Here is a 17,362-nt window from a genome sequence, read left to right as displayed (position 1 = left end):
ACACACGGGGCCAATGGCAACTCGGGGATTCGTAAAGATTAGGAGAAAGTAGGCGCGGTTTAATTGACGTTTGGGGGCGTGGCTCTCCCATCAGAACAATCGATTGGTTTGTGGGTGTGGCTTCCCATGATTTCTATTGGTAGACGCTTGGGCGGTGGAAGGGAAATAACGCCGCGTGTGGTTTGTTTCCACCCTTCCTCTTTGCCCGCCTACTTAGGGGCGGGGCGTCGTAAAGGACGCGCTTGACCGGCCCGACTGGAACTTCAAATCTGTCAAGCCACTGTAATAGAAGGCGGGGACCCATTTGTCATTTTTTCAAGCCTCGCGTCTCATTGGTCACTCCGAATGAAGGGCGCGGCGTGTGGAGGTGTGACCTGCCTTCCCATTGGCTGCTACGCGCGGGCGCTGGGCGGGGCGAGCTCCCCGGGGATCGTCGTGGTCGCCGTCGTCCATGATGTCTTCATCTTCGCCGCCGACGCCGGTCCAGATTCGCGAGGCTAACGCGCATTTGGCCGCCTTGCACGGGAGAGTTGCGGAGTTGGAACGGCGTTTGGCGGCTGCGGAGCGCACGGTGCACGGCCAGGCTCAGAGCCTCATCCGGAAGGATGCCGAGATGCGCCAGGCGGTGCTCGGGCTTCGGGAGGGCAAGGACAGGTACTGACCTCGAAGAAGACTAGAGCCTTGGTTAGAGTGGCTTTGTCATTAGGGAACGAATAAAAGGTTTTGTAAAGAGAACTGCTTTGATTGCCATTTGCCTTTTTCCTCTAGGAAGTTGGTCTTCTGAATATTAGTGAGCTTTCGTTTGGAGCTATAGCAATAGCATTTAGACTTATATACCGCTTCACAGTGCTTTACAGCCCTCTCTAAGTGGTATACAGAGAGCAAGCATATTGCCCCCAACAAGTAAGACAGTACATGCAAGAGAGCTGGGTGGAGAATTCTGGGAGTTAGCAATAGCATTTAGACATATACTGCTTCACCGTGCTTTAAAGCCCTCTCTAAGCAGTTTGCAGAGAATAAGCATATTGCCTCCAACAAGCAGGGTCCTCATTTTACCGTCCTTGGAAGGATGGAAGGCTGAGTCAACCTTGAGCGTACTGAGATTCGATCTGCCAAACTGCTAGCAGCTGGTGATCAGCAGAAGCAGTTTGCAGTACTGCACTCTAGGGGTGACTTGATCAAAGTGTATAAAATCATGCATGGGATAGAAAAGGTGGATAGAGAGAAATTATTTTCTCTATCACACAATACTAGGACAAGGGGGCACTCCCTAAAGCTCATAGGTAAGAAAGCGAGGATAAATAAATGGAAATATTTCTTCACCGAGAGGGTCGTTGGTTTATGGAATTCACTTCCAGAAGAGGTCGTGACAGCTGTCAGCCTTGATAGCTTCAAGGCAGGATTAGACAGATTCATGGATGCCAAGTGTATCGGTGGTTATTGAAACGGATGTCCATGTGCTGCCTCTAAGTTGGTTGAGGCAGGCAGGATTCCCTTGAGTACCATTTGTTGGGGGTCAAGGGAAAAGGAGAGTTTTACCTTCTCTTTCTACTCAAGATCCCCATGTACAATTGATGGGCCACTGTATGACACAGAATGCTGGACTCGATGGGCTTTGGCCTGATTCAGCATGGCTCTTCTTATGTTCTTACTCTAACCACTGCACCACAGAGGTTCTTAATGTATTAGGGGGGGGGATTTTCTCATCTCTCAATCTTGCTAAACAATAGCAATAGCATTTAGACTTATATACCATTTCATAGTGATTTTACAGCCTTCTCTAAGTGGTTTACAGAGAGTCAGCCTATTGCCCCCAACAATCTGGCTCCTCATTTTACTGACCTCGGAAGGATGGAAGGATGAGTCAACCTTGAGCCTACTGAGATTCGATCTGCCAAACTGTTGGCAGCCGGTGATCAGCAGAAGTAGCTTGCAATACTGCCCTCTAACCACTGTACTACCAAAGCTCTTCATATATTTGGGGTGGGTGGGTGGGGGATTTTCTCCTCTCTCAATCTTTGCTAAACAAGTTGTCATTATTTCTCAGGATTAGGAAATCATTGGACCGGGAAAGCAAATACCTGTGTACTGAATTTCACGGTGGGAGATAGCTACCCCAGCTGGAATTTCAGGAACAAATTAATAGGAAAAGAGAAGCCAGTTTGAGTTTGGGCAGGCTGTGGATATAGAAACATAGAAGACTGACGGCAGAAAAAGACCTCATAGTCCATCTAGTCTGCCCTTATACTATTTTCTGTATTTTATCTTAGGATGGATCTATGTTTATCCCAGGCATGTTTAAATTCAATTACTGTGGATTTATCTACCACGTCTGCTGGAAGTTTGTTCCAAGGATCTACTACTCTTTCAGTAAAATAATATTTTCTCATGTTGCTTTTGATCTTTCCCCCAACTAACTTCAGATTGTGTCCCCTTGTTCTTGTGTTCACTTTCCTATTAAAAACACTTCCCTCCTGAACCTTATTTAACCCTTTAATATATTTAAATGTTTCAATCATGTCCCCCCTTTTCCTTCTGTCCTCCAGACTATACAGATTGAGTTCATTAAGTCTTTCCTGATACGTTTTATGCTTGAGATCTTCCACCATTCTTGTAGCCCGTCTTTGGACCCGTTCAATTTTGTCAATATCTTTTTGTAGGTGAGGTCTCCAGAACTGAACACAGTATTCCAAATGTGGTCTCACCAGCATTCTATATAGCGGGATCATAATCTCCCTCTTCCTGCTTGTTATACCTCTAGCTATGCAGCCAAGCATCCTACTTGCTTTCCCTACCGCCTGACTGCACTGTTCACCACTGTTCCCTGTAGGCTGCGCACGTGAGCGCGCGCGCACCCCAAAATACCGGGTTGCGCGCCCTTTTCCATAGGCGCGCAGTCCCCATTTTCCATGGGCGCGCAGTCCCGCGGGGGGGGGCGCCGGCAGCAGAATGGAAGGGAGCCGCAGTCGCCCCTGCCTCCCCAGGTTGCTTCCGGCCCCCTCGGCCTTTCGTCACTGCCCCACGCCCGATCCGCCCCCTCTGCTCCGCCGCCGCCTCCTACCTTTGGGCGCGGCTCCTCCGCACCCGGAACGCACGCCCTGCCCGTCTCAGTCCCTTTGCTGAGAGCACTTTCATCCCGGGCTCTCAGCAAGGGGGTTGCAGGAGAGGCGGGGCAGGTTGCGCACGCTCCCTATCTCCATACCAGGCCACTCGGAACATTCAAAATAAGAAAAACTTTCGCCAGCGAAGGCTTTTCTTATTTTGAATGTTCCGAATGGCCTGGTATGGAGATAGGGAGCGTGCACAACCGCGCGCGCGCCCCCGACATTGAATATCACCTTCGCCGGCCTCTGCTGAGAGAATGCCTGCCGGCGACATTGAATATTACCAGCCTCCGCTGAGAAGAACGGAGAGAGAACGAGAGTGAGTGAGAGCAACAGACAGCAAGATAGAGAGAAAGTGAGAAAGAGAGAGAGAGAGAAAGGGGGGAGAGAAAGAGATAGCAAGAGAGAGAACAAGAGAGAGAAAGAGTGTGAGAAAGAAAACAAGAAAGAGTGAGAGAGAGAGAGAAAGCAAGAGAGGGAGAAAGTGAGAAAAAGAAAGAGACCAAGAGGGGGAAAGAGAGAGAAAGAGAAAGAAAGAGAGAGAGAGATGAGAGAGGAAGGAAGAGAGTGAGAGAGAGAGACAGAGAAAGCAAGAGAGAGAGAGAAGAGTGGAAGGAAGAGATAGAGAGAAATGATAGAAAAAAGGGGAGAAAAGAGAAATGAGAAAATGATTGAGGCAGAGAATGACAGGAGAGAGAAACAGAGAGAGAAGTGACTTGATTTAAAGCATATGGTAAAAGCACTTAAATAATAACAGAGAAAAAAAAACCAGCCCTCACCTGTTTTTATTAATAGTTATGTTTTTGGTTTTGCTGGTTGATTTAGTTTTAATAGTAATGGATTTTGGTTTTTTTAAATTATTAATTTCTTTTAATAAAAGGGATTTTTTTCTTATTTATTTATTTATTTATTTATTATTCTATGCCGCCCAGTCCCAAAGGGACTGTCGCTCAGACACTATACTTTTCCGCCCACACCGAAAAAAAATTAGAGGGTACATTGCTGTTCACCCATTTTGAGACTGTCAGAAATCACTACCCCTAAATCCTTTTCTTTTGAAGTATTTGCTAACACAGAACTGCCAATACAATACTCAGATTGAGGATTCCTTTTCCCCAAGTGCATTATTTTACATTTGGAAACATTAAACTGCAGTTTCCATTGCTTTGACCATTTATCTAGTAAAGCTAAATCATTTACCATATTACAGACGCCTCCAGGAATATCAACCCTATTGCACACTTTAGAATCATCGGCAAATAGGCAAACCTTCCCTACCAAACCTTCCCCTATGTCACTCACAAACATATTAAAAAGAATAGGACCCAGAACAGACCCTTGTGGCACACCGCTTGTAACCTGACTCTGCTCAGAATACTCGCCATTAACAATAACTCTTTGATGGGAGTTATAGGAAGGCACTCTCCACATCTTTTCCGATTGAATAGCAATTGTGTAATTGTCCCACGTGTACTTTAATTTAATTTATTCGACTTCTATGCTGCCCAATCCCGTAGGATTCAGGGCGGTTTACAACAATAAAAACAGTACAATAGTACAATAATAAAAAGAAGTCAAATATAACAATGATTATAAAACCCCAATAATAAACCCAACTAAAATAACCCCATGTAAAAAACCCTGAATCCAATCTAACAGCACCTGGTAGAATTCCAAATTCAGCACGTGGTAGAAATCCTTTTAAATACATTATTTCCAGGTTTATAACACAGGCAATCAAATTTTTCTCCCAACTAATTTCCTTGAGCAAATGTCCTTTCAAGTAAGGTCCTTTCATGTAGCTAATTTCCTTGAACCATTTGTCTTTATCACAGCCAATCTCTGTTTACCATGGGCAAATGTCCTTTCATCACAGTCTCATCCTGTTGTCTTCAAGCAATGTATATTGCATAGCTTTCATCTTTGAATGATACATTCTTGTTATCAGGGGGATGTTGTTGAACTGTTTTATGGCCAGCTATTTCCTTTAGTAGATTTCCACCAGAAGTGCAGACTAAACTATGTGAGTCCTGTCCTGGCTATAATGGAATCAAAAATGAGCAAGGCATATTATGCTAGAAGTACAGATATAATATTATCCTATCCTAACATATATGCTACATTGGTATGCTACATCGCTTGCATTTGCTGCCGATCAGTTTCCGGTCACAATTCAAAGTGTTGGTCATGGCCTTTAAAGCCCTACATGGCTTTGGACCAGACTACCAGAGTTTGCGGAGAGGGGCGGCATATAAATCCAATAAATCTACCTCCGGAACCGCCTGCTACTGCACGAATCCCAGCGACCGATAAGGTCCCACAGAGTTGGCCCTCTCCGGGTCCTGTCGACTAAGCAATGTCGTTTGACGGGCCCCAGGGGAAGAGCCTTCTCTGTGGCGGCCCCGGCCCTCTGGAACCAACTCCCCCCGGAGATTAAAATTGCCCCCACCCTCCCTGTCTTTCGTAAACTACTCAAGACTCATTTATACCGCCAGGCATGGGGGAGTTGAGATATTCCTTTCCCCCTAGGCCATTACAAGTCATGCATGGTATGTTTGTGTGTATGTTTGGTTTTATAATAAGGGTTTTTAGTTGTTTTTATTTTATTTATTTATTTTATTTATTGGATTTGTATGCCGCCCCTCTGTTTTATTATTGGATTGTCACATGCTGTTTTTATCATTGTTGTTAGCCGCTCCGAGTCTACGGAGAGGGGCGGCATGCAAATCCAATTAATAATAATAATAATTATTATTATTATTATTATTATTGCCAATGTAATAATAATAATAATTATTATTATTATTATTACTACTACTACTACTACATCGGCTACAAACCTGTTTTTTTTTCCCCTCTCCAAAGGGAAATTGCCATATTGGAGGAAAAGCTACAGTTTTCCGAACAGCACACGCAAAAACTGTTGAACGTGATCCAGGAAAAAGACAGTTTGATATCGCAGCTGAGGCACAGGAGCCGCCTGCTGACCAAGATCTGCCGGAGCCGTCCAGTCCTGGACAATCTCTTGGCCTACATGGCCGAAGGGGAGCAGCTGAGTCCCGTCCTTGGAGCACAGAGCGACGTCCACTCACCCGATCACAACTTGTCATTGGAGACAAACTGTATCCCAGACCTTGATTTGGACACTAAAGACTTTTCACTTGGGGACGACGAACAGGATTCAGACAAGACTTTGTTTGGGACCACAGTGTAAGCGGACGAGATTCTTGGATCCCACCTCTGAAGCCTCTTTTAAAAAAGACACTTTTGATAGGGTAATACCACTTCTTCTTTTTTTACTCTGACCTGCGCGTGCTGGAGATGACAAAGTGACTATTTTTAAACCAGCCACTATAGTAATACTTTAGTGCAGTGTTTCCCAACCTTGGCAACTTGAAGATATTTGGACTTCAACTCCCAGAATTCCCCAGCCAGCGAATGCTGGCTGGGGAATTCTGGGAGTTGAAGTCCAGATATCTTCAAGTTGCCTAGTTTGGGAAACACTGCTTTAGAGTATCAGCAGACGTTTTTGGTTTGTGGCTTAAAAATTATGCCTTTTTCCCCCTGCACTCCTTCATTGGATGCAGGATACCTGAATCTCTAGGACAAATTGTGACAGTCCCAGCATCTTTCAATATTGGTTATGTTTACAGTTATTGGAGTTGTAGGGTAGCACTCTGGATTGCCTAATCCCACTCTTAAGAGAAGCAGGTATCTAAAGGGAAGCTGCTGACTTAAATTATCACGACTCTAAACAGGGTTGCCACCACTGCTCTCTCTTCTTCTTCTATTTCACAATATTTTTTGGCTATATCCAACCAAAACCACCAGCAGTCTGGGAGTAGGACAGGACCAGAACAGGTTCAAACTACAAGGAAGGAATTCAAAATTAGGGTTTAGATATCAGGAGGAATTTTGTAATTGTTACAAGTTGTCAGCTAGTGGAGCAAATAGTAAAGTACAGTGATACCTCGTCTTACAAACGCCTCGTCATACAAACTTTTCAAGATACAAACCCAAGGTTTAAGATTTTTTTGCCTCTTCTTACAAACTATTTTCACCTTACAAACCCACCGCCGTTGCTGGGATGCCCCGCCTCCGGACTTCCGTTGCCAGTGAAGCACCCGTTTTTGCGCTGCTGGGATTCCCCTGAGGCTCCCCTCCATGGGAAACCCCACCTTCGGACTTCCGTTGCCAGTGAAGCACTCGTTTTTGCGATGCTGGGATTCCCCTTCAGCATCGCAAAAACATAGAAATCCAGAGGTGGGGTTTCCCATGGAGCGCAAAAATGGGCACTTCGGCTGGCAAAAGGGGTGAATTTTGGGCTTGCACGCATTAATCACTTTTCCATTGATTCCTATGGGAAATATTGTTTCATCTTACAAAATTTTCACCTTAAGAACCTCTTCCCGGAACCAATTAAGTTTGTAAGACAAGATATCACTGTACTTGGTAAGTTCTCCTTTGCTAAAGGAGATGGTCTAAAGAATCCTGCAGATGAGCTCTGTGGTTCCTTCCAATTCTGCGATTATGTAATTTCAGTTTTGCATGTGCCATGTGGGCTAAATTATTTAAAATATAAAATGCACAAGGGCAAGAAATCACGCCTTTGTTGATAGGCTTGGAAATCCCAGAATTGGAATGGTGAAAAGAAGGTTACCTAGTTACTAGTATCTTTTTAAAAACCTTTAAGAAGGCTGGAATCTTGGAGTCCAGTCCTGTTAGTATAAGTTCAACTTATAACCATTCATTTAACAACCATTGGAAGTTAAGATTGCTGTGTAAAAAAAAAAAAGGACTGTTGATCGGTTCTTAACGCTTACGACCACTGCAATATCTTTGTAGTGATCGAAACTTGGACATTTGGCAATCAGCATATATTTATGATGGTTGCAGCATCCCAGGTCGTGTCATCACCATGTAGCATCTTCTAAAGCAAGGGTAGGCAAAGTTGGCTCTTCTGTAACTTGTGGATTTCAGCTCCCAGCATTCCTGAGTCCATCATCTGGAAAGACTTAATGAACTCAATCTGTATAGTCTGGAGGACAGAAGGAAAAGGAGGGACATGATCGAAACATTTAAATACGTTAAAGGGTTAAATAAGGTCCAGGAGGGAAGTGTTTTTAATAGGAAAGTGAACACAAGAACAAGGGGACACAATCTGAGGTTAGTTGGGGGAAAGATCAAAAGCAACATGAGAAAATATTATTTTACTGAAAGAGTAGTAGATGCTTGGAACAAACTTCCAGCAGACGTGGTTGATAAATCTACAGTAACTGAATTTAAACATGCCTGGGATAAACATAGATCCATCCTAAGATAAAATACAGAAAATAGTATAAGGGCAGACTAGATGGACCATGAGGTCTTTTTCTGCTGTCCGTCTTCTATGTTTCTATCATGCTAGCTCAGGAATTCTGGGAGTTGAAGTCCACATGTCATGCATAGAAGAGCCAACTTTGCTTACCCTTGTTCTAAGGCAGTGATGGCGAACCTATGCCACTGGTGGCATGCGGAGGCATATATGCTGGCACGCGGGCCGTTGCCCTGGCTCATCTCCAACATGCATGTGTGTGCCGGCCAAGTGATTTTTTGACTTGCACAAAGGCTCTGGGAGGGTGTTTTGGGCTTCCAGAGAGCCTCCAGGGAGATGGTGGAGGGCGTTTTTACCCTCCACCGGCTACAGGGAAGCCTTTGGAGCCGGGGAGGGCAAAATATGAGCCAACTGGGCCCACCAGAAGTACCACATGCACACACTCTTTCGGCACCCGAGGAAAAAAAGGTTTGCCATCCCTGTGCTAAGGGGTCTTCCAACTAGCACAGTCAAACCGGAAAGCTGGATTTGCTTAATGGCAAAAAAAAAAAAAATGGGATGCAACTCACTTAATAACTGCATCACTTTGTGAGCAAGGTTGCCTTCCCAATTGTAGTCATAGGCGGAGGACTTCCTGCATTCATTTATATTAATTGTGGTAAAAGATTATTTCCCTTCATTGGGCAGCTTCATCTCTCTTCAGGATTTACCCCTTAACAAACTTACTGAACTAAGTTTTCCTAGCAGAGTAATTCTAAGGCTAATGTATATTTGGCTTGTGTGTTAGATACTTAATCCATCTTTTAACCTGAATAGGCAATTTTTTTAGAGGGGGCAAAATTACCAAGAATAGGAAACTTCTTTTTCAGCCTGTTTGGTTAATCCACAGGAACGAGCACAGAATTTCAGCTTGAAATAATAAGCCTGCTTGCTTCACTAGGAAAAGGAATTCAACCATCTTTTATTTATGGTTTTATCGGTGGTTAGGCCTTCCCCGTGGCGGGTATGAGCAATAGCACTTAGACTTATATACTGCATAGTGCTGTACAGCGGGGGGGGGGGGTGTTTCCAACTTACTGCTACTACCAGTGCTGATGTGTGTGCAGCTCCAGGTGTCCAGCAGGTGCGCACATGCATCGGAGTGCGATTTGGCATCTGCGCATCTACAGGAAGCAAATCTCGCGAGAAGATGCACGGGCAGGTGAGATTTCGGTGGGGGTTTTTTTTTTTGCTTCCTGCGCATGCACAGAAGCCAAATCTTGCTCTACCACACACGCCTGTCACCCAGACCTGCGTGCGAAGCTCCATTTCCACCCCCACCCAGTTACGGCAGCAACCCAATACAGTGGTACCTCTATTTACGAACTAAATTTGTTCCGTGACCACGTTCTAAAGTAGAAACGTTTGTAAGAAGAAGCAATTTTTCCCATAGGAATCAATGTAAAAGCAAATAATGCATGCAATTGGGGAAATCACAAGGAGGGTGGAGGCCCTGTTTCCTCCCAGGAGATTCCTAGGAAGGCCCCACGGAGGCTTTCCCCCACCTTTTCCGGCCCTGTTTCCTCCCAGAAGATTCCTAGAGAGGCCCCACGGAGGCTTCTCCCTCCTTTGTCCAGCCCTGTTTCCTCCCAGGAGATTCCAAGAGAGGCCCCATGGAGGCTTCTCCCTCCTTTGTCTGGCCCTGTTTCCTCCCAGGAGATTCCTAGAGAGGCCCCACGGAGGCTTCTCCCTGTCTTTTCCTGTTACAGTTTCGGAAAGTCAGGTTTGTAAGTGGAAAATGGTTCTTGAGAAGAGGCAAAAAAAATCTTGAAAATGCGGTTCTTAATGAGAAAAGTTTGTAAGTAGAGGCTTTCTTAGATAGAGGTACCAGTGTGCTTAATTCTGACCACTGCACCACCAGGCATTACTATTCCCGTTCCTAGAGTAGGTCACTTGTCTCTTTGAAAAGCATAAGCAATAACTGACTGCAAGAGCTATCAAGCCAGTGTGTTCCCAACCTTTGGTAACTTTAAAAACGTGTGCCCTTCAACTCCCAGAATTCTCTTTCTAGCTTGCCAGTTTCTTTCCAAGCCTATGAATCAGTCAGGAAAGATCAGAGCCTATTATTTTAGCTTCTCAGTGGGGGAGAAAAAGACTGGTTTTATTTTTAACACTAGTAATTTTGTGCCAGAAATGTTACCCTAAGTTTGTTTAAAAAAAATTGCTGAGATCTTTTGTTGAGTTAACTCAAGATGCATTTTCTGCTGAAAACCTGGAAGTTGCTTCATCTTTTGAAGTGGTGTCACTCTGATCCGCTCATTCGGTTTCTTTACAGCATTTAGCTGACTGTAGAGATTATTAGAGTTGGAAGGGACCTTGTAGGTCATCTAGCCCAACCCACAACTTATCGCAATATTATGACCCGCACTTACTGGGAATTCCTCATTCGTGGAGAATAATTGCAATCCCCGATCCCCATCACAAATGGGGTTCAACAGGTTGCTCACACCTTTTGGAAATATCCGTTTGGATATTTTCCTTGTTTGCTTTCTTGGCCAAGCACATTATTACTGTTCCGACTATAGTGGTACTTTTACCTAAGAACGCCTCTACTTACGAAATTTTCTAGATAAGAAGCGGGTGTTCAAGATTGTTTTGCCTCTTCTCGAGAACCATTTTCCATTTACAAACCCGAGCCTCCGAAACTGTAAATGGAAACAGAAGGAGGAAGCCTCCGTGGGGCCTCTCTAGGAATCTCCTGGGAGGAAACAGGGCCTTCACCCTCTCTGTGGTTTCCCCAATTGCACGCATTATTTGCTTTTACGTTGATTCCTATGGGAAAAATTGCTTCTTCTTACAAACTTTTCTACTTAAGAACTTGGTCACGGAACGCATTAAGTTCGTAAGTAGAGGTACCACTGTATAGGGAACTGGCAACAAGCTTGCAAGGCTGCTATAAAAGCTAAATAGGAATACAGTGTTCCCTCGATTTTCACGGGGGATGCGTTCTGAGACCGCCCGCGAAAGTCAAATTTCCGCAAAGCAGAGATGCGGAAGTAAATACACTATTTTTGGCTATGAACAGTATCACAAGCCTTCCCTTAACACTTTAAACCCCTAAATTACAATTTCCCATTCCCTTAGCAACCATTTAGATTATTTCTCACCATGTTTATTTATTAAAGTTTATTTTTAAAAAATATTTATTAAAGGCGGACGAAAGTTTGGCGATGACATATGACGTCATCGGGTGGGAAAAACCATGGTATAGGGAAAAAACCCACAAAGTATTTTTTAATTAATATTTTTGAAAAACCGTGGTATAGACTTTTTGCGAAGTTTGAACACGTGAAAATCGAGGGAACACTGTAATTATTATTGGCCTGGGCTGGAAAATTAAGGGAATTGTACCTTGTTTTGATTCTATCCTAATAGAAAGTAGACTGTGTTGCATAGAAACTGTTTATATATGATAGACCTATCCACTTTTGTTAAAGAGTACACTTTGGAAAGAGTTTGCCCTTGTCACCTGCATCTCTGGAGTTGGGGTTTTTAGGATTACTTGGACATTCAGAATTGAAACTCATGTCATCTCAGGTAATTGAAGAACATGGTTGTATTAAGTTTGAATACCATAGTAAGTCTGAATCTACCATGAATCAGCTAGAGAAGGCAGGGGTAAAAAAGCTGGCTGTGATTTACAATGCCGTGTCTAATACGAATCTAGCCAAACCTGGAGTACTAACTTAGCCCTCTTTAAACTCATGCTCAGTAAAGTGCGGTGCAATTGCCCTGCAACAAGATGTTACATTTCATAAATATTTCTAAACCTGTCAAATGTGCTGATCCTTCCCTCGTGTCCAGATGATGTCTCTCCTATAGAGCAGAGGTCTCCAACCTTGGCAACTTTAAGACTTGTGGACTTCAACTCCCAGAATTCCCCAGCCAGCTTCAACTTGTGGAGTTGAAGTCCACAAATCTTAAATAATCATAATAATCATAATAATTTATTAGACTTTGTATGCTGCCCCTCTCCGCAGGCGTAAAGTTGCCAAGGTTGGGAGACCCATTATAGAGGCAGTAGCAATCCATGAACCTTTCAATACACTAATTCCTTTTCAGTTAGAGATCATTGAAAACAATAATTGCAGCATTTCAAGGCCTTGGCATTTGTGTGCTTCCGTTCCCAAGTGAGGAATTCTGGGAGTTGAAGTCCACACATCTGCAAATTGCCAAGATTGAGAAACGCAGTGTTAAGGGATCTTGAGCTACAGAGGAAGTACCAAGGGAGCAAAATCCGGTGGTTCAGGCCATGTTGTGTTTGTATTTTCAGAGGAAAGTAGAAATGTCTTGAGGGATCCATGCAGGTAGACTTTACAAAACTCCACCAACCTAAACGGCCATGAAACTGCCTTGGTGTCCTCTTAATGCCGTTTCAGCCATACAGCTTTCGAAACGGCTAAAAGGGTGAAAGCCACAACACGGTTTCCCAAAATTCTGCTTTTTTCTTGCATCCATTCTTCGCCCTTCATGTCTGCCCATATAGATTAAGTTAACTCTCGTAATCCTCTTGGGAGAGTTGCAGGTTTTCTACTGGTATTTTGGCAAACATTTTTTGTCCTATAATTTGCTGTATTTCCACAGAGTAAGAGATTTCATGGAATGGACGACTGCAGTCTTAAACACTTCCTGGGAACCATTCGGACTACATATTGAATATAGAGGATTGATTTGTTTTATTTAATGCCTGTTACGTTTATTTTGAATCATATATTTACTGACAACTGAAGCACCAGTTAAGTGCCTATGAGGATTTTTGTTACAATAGGTCCTCAATCTAATTTTTCTTGTTGGAAGCAGAATAAAAATATTTTGGTATACTTGATCTATATTGTATTCTGGTGTTTTTCTCCTGGTTTCTGAATGTTTTACACCGACTAACGAAGATACGATTCCTAGCAGGAATACTAGAACTTTTTCAGAACTGCCGGCCTTTTGTGACTATTCCCACACTGTTCTATTTTTTAAAAGTCTGTCTGATCGGTTGCTGTGATGTGAATCTCTTCCCCAAGAAATTTCTCAAACATCTGAGAGCTCAAGAGTCACAGTTCTATTGGTTTGCGGAAGAAATAAATAAAAATATACTGCTCAAAATAAATAAATAAAGGGAACACTCAAAGAACACATCCTAGATCTGAATGAATGAAATACAGTGATACCTCGTCTTACAACCCCTCGTCATACAAACTTTTTGAGATACAAACCTGGGATTTAAGATTTTTTTGCCTCTTCTTCCAAACTATTTTCACCTTACAAACCCAAGCCGCCGCCACTGGGATGCCCCGCCTCCGGACTTCTGTTGCCAGCGAAGCGCCCGTTTTTGCGCTGCTGGGATTCCCCTGAGGCTCCCCTCTGTGGGAAACCCCATCTCTGGACTTCCGTGTTTCTGTGATGCTGCAGGGGAATCCCAGCAGCACAAAAACGGGCGCTTCGCTAGCAACAGAAGTCTGGAGGTGGAGTTTCCCAGCGAGGGGAGCCTCAGCGAAATCGCAGCATCACAAAACACGGAAGCCTGGAGGTGGGGTTTCGAGGACTTCCGTGTTTTTGCGATACTGCAATTTCGCTGAGGCTCCCCGTGCTGGAACCCCACCTTCGGACTTCCGTTGCCAGCGAAGCACACGTTTTTGCGCTGCTGGGATTCCCCTGCAGCATCACAAAAACACGGAAGTCCGGAGGTGGGGTTTCCCATGGAGGGGAGCCTCAGGGAAATCCCAGCAGCGCAAAAACGGGCGCTTCAGCTGGCAAAAGGGGTGAATTTTGGGCTTGCACACATTAATCGCTTCTCCATTGATTCCTATGGGAAACATTGTTTCGTCTTACAAACTTTTCCCCTTACAAACCTCGTCCCAGGTTCGTAAGACGAGGTATCACTGTATTCTCATTGAATACTTTGTTCTGTACAAAGTTGAATGTGCACAACAGCATGTGAAATTGATTATCAGTCAGTGTTGCTTCCTAAGAGGGCAGTTTGATTTCACAGAAGTTTGATTTACTTGGAGTTATATTGTGTTGTTTTAAGTGTTCCCTTTATTTTTTTGAACAGTGTATATGTACAGATAGCGCACCCCTGCATGAGACTTTGCTTTCATGCATGCGCAGAAGCAAAGGAAGGTAGAAAATCGCCAAAATGTCACAGATGTCCTTATGCAAGATTTTGGTGATTTTCACCAATTTTGTTTGCTTCTGCACATGCACAGAGGCAAAATATCACACGGGGGTGCATGGGGGGGTGCAGTGGTGTGGCGGGGATGCGCAGATGTGCACACATTGCTGTTTCCACTACCGGAATGGCGATCCCAGGCATACTGAGGGCAGCCCAATACTGCTTTGTGGCCATGGTTGTTAGGTGAATCACTGCAGGTTGAGAGATTTCTGACAGTCTCAAAATGGGTGAGCAGTGTGGTCGGGCAGTAGGAAAAGCAAGTAGGATGCTTGGCTGCATAGCTAGAGGTGTAACAAGCAGGAAGAGGGAGATTGTGATCCCCTTATATAGAGCGCTGGTGAGACCACATTTGGAATACTGTGTTCAGTTCTGGAGACCTCACCTACAAAAAGATATTGACAAAATTGAACGGGTCCAAAGACGGGCTACAAGAATGGTGGAAGGTCTGAAGCATAAAACGTATCAGAAAAGACTTAATGAACTCAATCTGTATAGTCTGGAGGACAGAAGGAAAAGGGGGGACATGATCGAAACATTTAAATATATTAAAGGGTTAAATAAGGTCCAGGAGGGAAGTGTTTTTAATAGGAAAGTGAACACAAGAACAAGGGGACACAATCTGAAGTTAGTTGGGGGAAAGATCAAAAGCAACATGAGAAAATATTATTTTACTGAAAGAGTAGTAGATCCTTGGAACAAACTTCCAGCAGACGTGGTTGGTAAATCCACAGTAACTGAATTTAAACATGCCTGGGATAAACATAGATCCATTGTAAGATAAAATACAGGAAATAGTATAAGGGCAGACTAGATGGATCATGAGGTCTTTTTCTGCCATCAGTCTTCTATGTTTCTGTGTTTCTATGCAGTTGATAAGTTAGCAACGTGGTTGTTAAGCGCATCTGGGTTTCCCATCGACTCTAGTGAAAAGGTCACAAAAGGTGATCATCTATATTTGGGCCACAGCAACGGTCGTAAGCATGAACCAATTGCCAAGCATCTGCATTCTGGTCACATGAACCATGGGAATGCGACAAAGGTCATATAACTGAAAAATGGTCATAAGCCACTTTTTTTCAGGGCCGTTACAACTTTGAAGAGTCACTAAATGAACTGTTGTAAGTTGAGGACTATCTCTAGAGTATTTAACTGTTGTGAGCTCCCCAAAGTCATGAATTTGAGATGGGCCATATAAATTGAAATAAAGGACTTTCAAAAGGGTTAAAGAACCATGGAGAATGATAGAGAAGGAACTGAACTTAGAGTAGGAGATTCATTTCAGATACACACGAAGAGCATTTGCTGGTATTCAACATAGGGTGCTCTTGTATTTATAATACACACAATATGTATTAAAATATATTATTATATATTAATATATTATATTATTATATATAAAATATATATACCTTTGAAAAGTGTTCGGAAACTTCAGATTGTGCAGAATGCAGCTGCAAGAGCAGTCATGGGCTTCCCTAGGTATGCCCATGTTTCACCAACACTCCGCAGTCTGCATTGGCTGCTGATCAACTTCCGGTCACAATTCAAAGTGTTGGTTATGACCTTTAAAGCCCTTCATGGCACTGGACCAGAATATCTCCGAGACCGCCTGCTGCCGCACGAATCCCAGCAACCGATTAGGTCCCACAGAGTGGGCCTTCTCCAGGTCCCGTCAACTAAACAATGTCGGTTGGCGGGCCCCAGGGGAAGAGCCTTCTCTGTGGCGGCCCCGGCCCTCTGGAACCAACTCCCCCCAGAGATTAGAACTGCCCCTACTCTCCTTGCCTTTCGTAAGCTCCTTAAGACCCACCTTTGTCGTCAGGCATGGGGGAACTGAGACATCTCTCCCGGGCAGATACAATTTATGAATTGTATGTTTGTATGTATGTATGTATGTTTAGAAAATGGGTTTTTAAAAAAATTTTAAACAGTAATTTAGATTTGTTGTAAATTGTTTTTCACTTTGTTGTGAGCTGCCCCAAGTCTGCGGAAAGGGGCGGCATACAAATCTAAATAATAAAATAAATAAAATAAATATATTAAAAGATCTTGTTGCAAAACACCAGAGTAGGAAAAATTGCCCTGCAAAACAGGATCTGGACTATCATATAGCAACAGAAACAGGCCTCGCTTGGTACATGGTTAAATTAAAATGTCTCCACACAAAAGTTGTTGGCAATTGCTAATTGGCTGCAGGTGATAGTCCACCCAATCAGACAACAAAAAAAGATCTTGAGATGATCCCAAGCAATTTTTTCCTCTGATACAGAGCTGTATTACCCCCCCTCTCCCTCTCTCTCTCTCCCTCTCTCCCCTCTCTCTCTCCCTCTCTCCCCCTTCCTCTCTCCCTCTCTCTCTCCCCCTCCCTCTCTCTCTCCCCTCCCTCTCCCTCTCTCCCTCTCTCCCCCTCCCTCCTCTCTCTCTCTCCCTCTCTCTCTCTCCCCCTCCCTCTCTCCCTCCCTCCCTCTCTCTCTCTGTCCCCCTCCCTCTCTCCCTCTCTCTCTCTCTCCCTCCCTCTCTCCCTCTCTCCCTCTCTATCCCCCTCCCTCTCTGTCCCTCCCCCTCCCCCTCCCTCCCTCTGCCCCCCTGTCCCTCCCTCCCTCTGCCCCCCTGTCCCTCCCTCCCTCTGTCCCTCCCCTGTCCCCCTCCCTCTCTCCCTCTCTCTCCCCCTCCCTCTCTCCCTCTCTATCCCCCTCCCTCTCTGTCCCTCCCCCCTCCCTCTGCCCCCCTCCCCCTCCCTCC

The 17,362-nt window shown here is 44.3% G+C and overlaps 1 protein-coding gene across 1 annotated transcript; it reads left to right on the top strand.

Annotated features, from left to right (window-relative positions):
* Positions 1–442: 442 nt before the first annotated feature.
* Positions 443–13,282, top strand: VMAC (vimentin type intermediate filament associated coiled-coil protein). The gene is made up of 3 exons (XM_070732837.1): positions 443–654; positions 5,970–6,379; positions 13,042–13,282. The coding sequence occupies exons 1-2, from the start codon at positions 452–454 to the stop codon at positions 6,316–6,318; spliced, it is 552 nt and encodes a 183-aa protein (XP_070588938.1). The 5' UTR covers positions 443–451; the 3' UTR covers positions 6,319–6,379; positions 13,042–13,282.
* Positions 13,283–17,362: the final 4,080 nt, after the last annotated feature.

This window comes from Erythrolamprus reginae, chromosome 1, assembly GCF_031021105.1.
Source record: "Erythrolamprus reginae isolate rEryReg1 chromosome 1, rEryReg1.hap1, whole genome shotgun sequence".
In the NCBI taxonomy this organism is placed as follows: Eukaryota; Metazoa; Chordata; class Lepidosauria; order Squamata; family Dipsadidae; genus Erythrolamprus; species Erythrolamprus reginae.
The sequence above is the reverse complement of the archived record's forward strand: the minus strand, read 5'-3'. Positions and strand labels throughout refer to the sequence as shown.